The following is a 7,362-nucleotide window of genomic DNA, read 5'->3' on the forward strand; positions in this document are numbered from 1 at the left end:
GAAAAGTTTCATAAGTTACAATTATTGTTTTTCCATGTAGGAATGTTAATAGTTCAACTTTGATAAGTTCCTTATGATTTATTTTCCCTGTTTACCTTCTCATGCTTCTTGTAGCTGAATGTCAAATTTTCTATTCAACTCTGGTTTTTTCAGCAAGAATGCTTGAAAGTCCTCTATTCCACTGAATGACCATATTTTCCCCTAAAACATGATACTCAGTTTTGCTGGGTAGGTGACTCTTGGTTTTAATCCCAGCTCCTTTGCCCTCCGGAATATCATATTCCAAGCCCTTTGATCGCTCAGTGTAGAAGCTGCCAGATCCTGGGTTATCCTGATTGTGTTTCCACAATATTCAAATTGTTTCTTCCTGGCTGCTTGTAACATTTTCTCCTTAATCTGGGAATTCCAGAACCTGGCTATAATATTCCTAGGAGTTTTCTTTTGGGGATCTTTTTCAGAAAGTGATCGGTGGATTCTTTCAACCTCTATTTTGCCGTCTGGTACTAAAACATCAGGGCAGTTTTCTTTGAGAACTTCCTGGAGGATGATTTCTATGTTCTTACTTTGGTCATGGCTTTCAGGTAGACCGATAATTTTTAAATTATCTCTCCTGGATCTATTGTCCAGGTCAGTGGTTTTTCCCCTGAGATATTTCACATTACCTTCTATTCTTTCATTTGTTTGGATCTGTTTAACAGCATCTTGATTTCTCATAAAGTCGTTAGCTTCCATTTGCTCCAATCTAATTCTGAAGCAATGATTCTCCTTAGTGAGCTTTTGAGATTCTTTTTCCATCTGGCAAATTCGACTTTTTAAGGCATTTTTCTCCTCATTGCCTTTTTGAGCCTCCTTTGCCACTTGAGTCAGTCTGTTTTTTAAGGTGTTATTTTCCTCAGTCAGGCTGTTGACTCTCATTTCATAATTTTCTTGCATTGTTCTCATTTCTCTTCCCAATTTTTCCTCCAGTTCTCTTATCTGCTTCTTAAGGTCCTCTATGGCCTGTAACCAGCTTGTATTTTCCTTTGAAGCTTTTGGTGCAGGAGTTCTGACTTCATTGTTTTTCTCCTGTTCCATGCTTTGCTCCTTTTTGTCCCCAAAATAGGAGTCTAATGTTGTAATCTTCTGTCTGCTATGTTTCCTTTGCCTGGTCATGTTGCCCCTCAGTCACTTGACCCCTGGGCTTTTTGCCACAGTAGGACTCTGCCACCAGACAGGAGAGCTTTCATCCCAAACGCTGGGGTTTTCTCAGATGCTGGAGGTATTAGATGGGTGCCGTCTCTGACATCTCCATATGCTCTGGCAAGCTAGACACACACCCCAGGACCTCCACCCTAGACTGCAATCCAGATCCAAGCAGGTTAAAGCAAGAACAATTACCCCTCAGACTGGTGCTTGGTCCCCCTATACTCTGCGGGCCACGTGGCACTGGCTGGCTGTGCTGCCTTCTCAGCGGCTTCTCACCCCGGGGGTAAAAGCCACGTACTCCCACTTACTGGTCCCAAAGCCCAGACTGCACTGACCTTTCACTTTGCCCTTCGCATCTATGTGTTGATAAATCTGGAAATGGCCACAGCTGCTGCTGATCTGGAGTTCCTCTGGCCAGTGGCTCTTCAGGCCTGCCCTGGGGCTAAAGCCTCAGTGTGGGGCTGGGTTTGGCTCCCAGAGAGCTGTGCTGGATTCCTGCCGGCCTGCCTGGCTGCCCTCAGCAGGAGGTTAGCTTCTCTGTGTCATTTTGTGGGTTCTGCAGCTCCAAAGTTTGTTTAGAGTCCCCTTTTTACATGGATTGGGGAAGGTGGAAGCCGGAGCCGCAGGAAGGTCGTGCTTCTACTCCGCCATCTTGGCTCCACCTCCCCAAGTTTTGTATCTTAATGCCACTTTTCCAAAGATGTCAAATTAAAACCTAGCTCCAGTTCCACTTTCTTCAGGTGCCATCTTCCCCTTACTAAATAGATCCCATACAAAATTTTTTTTTCCTTTTCTGAACTCCCATAGAACCTAGAGTTTGAGTCTCAAGTTAACTTGTAGTTACATATTGTACAATACTGCCGGTCATATTGTACAATGTTGCCAGTCGTATTGTACAATATTGCCAGTGTTCCTTGGCTGGACTGTCTCTTTCCAACTAGGCGGTAAGTTTGTCTTGGCAAGTGGCATTCTTTTAATGCTTCCTTTGTGTCCTCTGCAGTTTTAGGCACAGTGATTATCAATAAAAACTTTTGTTATTAATTTTGAATAGTATATCTGCCGCTGGTTTAAACATGGAAATAATGTAGCACTGAAGCAACACAAGAAAAAATGCACATGAAAGTTCACATGAGACATTCACCCAACACCCCTTTGACAAGTGTCCTCTTTGGTCACTACTGCCTTCCCCTGTTATATTCCCTTCATCTTTGCTTAGCTTTACCTAGTTGAGTGCATGTTGTGTCCCCCATCACAATATATTCTTGAGGACAGGGATTAGTTTTTTTTGTCTTTGTTTGAAATCTCAGGATTTAGCACAGTACCTGGCACATAGTAAGTGATGAATGCTTATTGACGGCCTGGCACCCACTATAGACAAGATACTAACCTAGGAGTTGAGGGGGAAATAAAAAAAATTTTTAAAGGAGACACTAATGATATCTGACCACATGTAGCATTATGTGAGGTAAAGAAAAATGGATTCAAATTTAGAATGCCGTAAGTGAATTTTTAAATATTTATGAACAAAACTGAATGTTCTAACATGTCTACTAAACTTCCTCCCATCCTTCTAGATACCCAGATTCTCAACCCTAGTATCATCCTTGACTCTTCTCTCTACTCAACTCTCATTTCTAATATAGACTTTCTAATTTCTTTCTCAGCAATATCTGTCCCATACAACTTTTTCCACATTCACAGAGGCACCACCCTATTTCAAGCTCTTATCACCTCACAATTGGACTATTGCTATCGCCTTCTAATTGTACTTACTCATCTCTCCCCATACCAGTTCATCTTCCACAGACCTGCTAAAGTGATTTTCCTAAAGCACAAGTCTTAACCTGCGACACTGCTTCCCCTCTACCTTCCTCAGTAAACTCCAGTGGTTCCCTATTACCTCCAGGTTCAAATATAAACTACATTGTTTGGCATTTAAAGCTAATTTAACCTGATCTCTTCTTGTGTTTCCTGGTCTTTGTCTTGGCCTTGGAAGGTGGAGATCTGGGTTCTCATCATAGGTTCTGTTCACAGAGTGTAGACCTGGAAGGGACTTGACAGATGAGGAAGCTGAGAACTTAGAGAAATATTAAGTAAATTATCCAGTCATGTAGGTGTAGGAAGTAGAAAATAAGAAATTTGAACCTAGGTCATTGGACTCCACATCTTTTTTTTTCCCACTGTACTATACTGATGGCTTTTCCAGTTCTACCTCTGACAGTTACTAGCTTTGTGATGCTGGGCAAATCATGTAGCATCTATGCGTCTCAGGCAAACCTCCAAGGACTTAACCTCCTGAGTCACCTGTTACATACTGAAAATAGAACACTGATTTTAAAGTCTGTGAACCTGGGTTCAAAACCTGGCTAGCTACCTATGTGACCTTGGACAAATCATTCAACTTCTCTAGGTCTCAGTTTCCTCATTTGTAAAATGAAAAGGTCGGACTAAATGATCTATGTCCAGCTCTAAATCTGTGAACCTATGACTTTAAATAGTTGCAAATTATGCAAAGATTCCCACACTAGGTATTCCCTGTGCTGCAAAAATCCCATTTTCTGCATATTCCCCATATTCTAATAAATCTAGTTCAGGAGTTTTAGCACTTTTAGCTTCCTTTTACTCTTCTAACAGAAACCAGAGATGTGCTCACCTCTTAGGTGTTCCAGAGCCTTATCTTACCTGGTCTGCATAGGGAAGTCACTTTTGCCTCCTAGATGAAGTAGGAGCCTGACACCCTTAGGTCAGGGTCACTTAGCAATTTGGAATCTTTTGTTTGTGTCTTATCTGATTCCACAAGCATTTATTTTATATTTATCCCCATCCTAGCCTAAGGATTGATCAGTTAACTACAATAGTTACTTGGTTATTAAATAGTCACCCTAGATTGGTATTTTCCAAAGTAATTTGACCATAGAGCACTTTGAGCAAAAGAGAAAAATATCATTATTTTCATACCCCAAAATAATATAGTAAAAATTATATATGTAATTTAATATTTCAAAGGGGATAGTGTTAATAACATTGAAATTTTCTCATAGAATCACTATTCATATTTCCCAAAACATATAACCTCCATAAATGAAAGTAAGTTTAAGCAAAATGTAATTCATATCATAGTACTCTCCTTGGATTTTTAAGTGTGGTAAGTATATCAGTCCTCTAAAGTTACTAATGCTAGTTTTATCTTTATATAAGAACACAATGGAAAATGTGTCATGTCTTAAATTTGCACAGTTTACATGAAATACTACATCATCTTTTTCACAATGTTGATTCTGTAAATAACTTTACTTTTTTAAGATATATGTAGACCTTGTTTTATTAAATCATTTTATTTCTTTTCCAAAAGGTTATGAAATTGGATGAACCCAAAGGGATTGCACATATTTATTTATTTACTCCTAAAAATTTCCCAGATCCTCATCGCAGTATTAATCGGCAGATTACAAATGCGGATTTATGGAAACATCAGAAGGATGTGTTTTTGAGTGCTACACCCAGTGAAGGTAGTAGTCCTTCTAACAACAAAAGTGACAGTGTCACAATACCTAGAACCACTCTTGAAAGTGTCAAGAAAAACTTCACCAATCCCATCCCAAAGTCTGTAATAGAACACACCACCAACCTTTCTGTGCTGGAGCTTCCCCCTCCAATGCCTTTGTCGAAGCCAGGAGAGCACATGGATGTCTATGTGCCGGTGGCCTGCCATCCTGGTCATTTTGTTATCCAGCCTTGGCAAGAATTACATAAGCTGGAAGTTCTGATGGAAGAAATGATTCTATATTATAGTGTGTCTGAAGAGCGGCCCATCACAGTGGAAAAAGACAAAGTATATGCTGCAAAAGTGGAAAACAAGTAGGTATTTGGGAAGTGCAGTGGCCCTGGGGTATCCTTATATATAATGTTAGTTCAGTCCTCAAGAGAAGTCAGTGCCAAAAGTTCTCTGCTCCAGTAGGGTCACTTTGGAACATGCACCAAAAAAAAAAAAAAAGATTTAAATGGAAAAGGAGACTGATTCGTTGTAGGGTCTGCCAGCCTGTAAAACTGTGTGATTCACATCCCAATGCAGTAACCACCATTCTGTTAAAACCCATTTATGCTTAGTGTATGGCATAGTCATTAGATATCTCACCATATAATCAAAACAGGACTCACCTAAATTAGAACCTTTTTTAAAATTCTTCAGAAAACATTATTTTTTACTTTTGAAAATCCATCTTTCATCATGGTTTGTCCTTGGTTTTTAATAGTCATACAGTTGTTACAGTTCTCTTTCTCAGTTCTGCTTGTATATGGAAATGATCTTTGTATTTGGTGCTAAGTTCAGAATTTTTAAATTGTCTTAATGTCTATTGTCTTAACCTTGTTGAGATATTCATTCTAATCTTGAGTCAAACTATGTTACTGATAGCCTCTGGATAAAGAAATGGTAGTGTCCTCAAAAAGTGTGCAGCATCTATAAAGATCTTTGATCTTTAAAGAGACATCATCCACATTAACTTTATATTTTTCATCATAAAATGGTATTTAGTTGTAAGGTTGATATTTACTTGGAACTGTCTTTCTCTTTTACCCATTAAATATTTTTAGGTGGCACAGAGTACTTTTAAAAGGAATTCTGACCAATGGACTCGTATCCGTTTATGAGTTGGACTATGGCAAACATGAATTAGTGAGCATCAGGAAAGTACAGCCTCTAGTGGATGTGTTCCGGAAGCTGCCCTTTCAGGCCATCACAGCTCAGCTTGCAGGTAAATTGTAGAACTGGAACCAGTGTTAGAACCTGCTCTTGTCTTGATGTCTGTAATCTCTCTGCTGTATAGCAGCCTCTGGGAGTCTTGAGACAAAGATGCCGCATACACCAAAATAGTGGTCGTGCTTTTTGGGAGGGCAAAGAACACAAAGAGATCTACTGGGAGACAGCTAGCTAAACAACTTGTGTTACATAGATATAAAATGGAATGTTCTTATGCTCTAAGAAATGATGACTATTAAGAATTCAGCCACGTGTGGGAAAACTTATAAACAGATGATAAGTAAAAAGAATCAGGAAAATAATATCCACAGTGACATATAATAGAAATGTTAAGAACAAAATAAAGCTAAGCTGAACACTATGTAATAATTATGACCAATTGTGTCTGCAGTAAAGAGTTGAGACTTCCTGTCACTGGGGAACTATAAATGTAGAATATTACAAATATATTGTTAGATGCAGGCAGTATATTTGGTTTTGCTACACTGATATTTTTCTTTTTATTAATCTTCATGATGATGCCTTGTTGAGTGAGGGAAGAATATTTTCAGAAATGAATAATATAAAAGCAAAAGGCATTATATATATATATATATATATATATTATGCCTAAATTCCATTACTTTTATTAAACCTGATCTAACTTCATACTAACATATAACATAACATTATAGACTTAACATCAAACTAGATGTACAAGTTAGGCTTAGGGGTAGGGGACTCTAGATGTACCCTACTTGTACTAGATGTACAAAAATGAAATTTTATTTTTCAGTTCAGTTTTAAAGATTGTGTGAAGTTGTATCTTATTATACTTGTAATATGAGCTCTAGAGATGTTAGATCATAGAATCTAACAAATGAAAATAAACTTTTAAAATTATCTAGTTTAATCTGTTAATTTTAGAGGAAAGAAAACCATGGCCCAGAGAGAAGACAGAGGTGCTTTGGTATGGTGGAAACAACACTAAATTTGTAGTTTGGAAGGAACCTAGCTTGAATTCCTGGCTTTGCTACCAACTCCCTGTGTTGTGAACTTCAGCAAGTCATTTGATGGGCCTCAGTTTCCTCATTTGTAGAATGAAAAAGGGGGAACTAGATAATTTTAAATTTTATTATCCTAAATCCTCAGTAACTTGCTCAGAAACCTTAACTCAGGTTGCTCAACTCAAATCCCATACCACTTATTATTAGAGTGAGTTGTATTAAAAATTGTGAAAGAATCTAGAAAAATTTCACTAATGTCATTCATAGATTCAGAGTCCCAGAACTGAAAGGCACTTAAAAAGATTATATATATTGTCTAACCTCCTCATTTTATAGATAAAATAGCTGAGGCCCAAAGAGGGTGACTTGCCCAAGATAAGCCTTAACACACACACACACACACACACACACACACACACACACACACACACA

The 7,362-nt window shown here is 38.3% G+C and overlaps 1 protein-coding gene across 6 annotated transcripts in view; it reads left to right on the forward strand.

The window, feature by feature from the left end:
* TDRD7 (tudor domain containing 7) overlaps positions 1 to 7,362 on the forward strand; it is a 128,899-nt gene that overhangs the window by 117,600 nt on the left and 3,937 nt on the right. For all 6 annotated transcript variants that reach the window (XM_069095348.1, XM_069095347.1, XM_069095349.1 and 3 more), the window contains 2 exons: positions 4,538 to 5,043; positions 5,779 to 5,939. In XM_069095348.1, the coding sequence (XP_068951449.1) occupies positions 4,538 to 5,043; positions 5,779 to 5,939 (667 nt within the window). The remainder of the gene's footprint in view (positions 1 to 4,537; positions 5,044 to 5,778; positions 5,940 to 7,362) is intronic.

Source organism: Petaurus breviceps, unplaced genomic scaffold, assembly GCF_028583685.1.
Source record: "Petaurus breviceps papuanus isolate PSGF00001 unplaced genomic scaffold, PetGlider_PUasm1.0 226, whole genome shotgun sequence".
Classification (NCBI taxonomy): domain Eukaryota; kingdom Metazoa; phylum Chordata; class Mammalia; order Diprotodontia; family Petauridae; genus Petaurus; species Petaurus breviceps.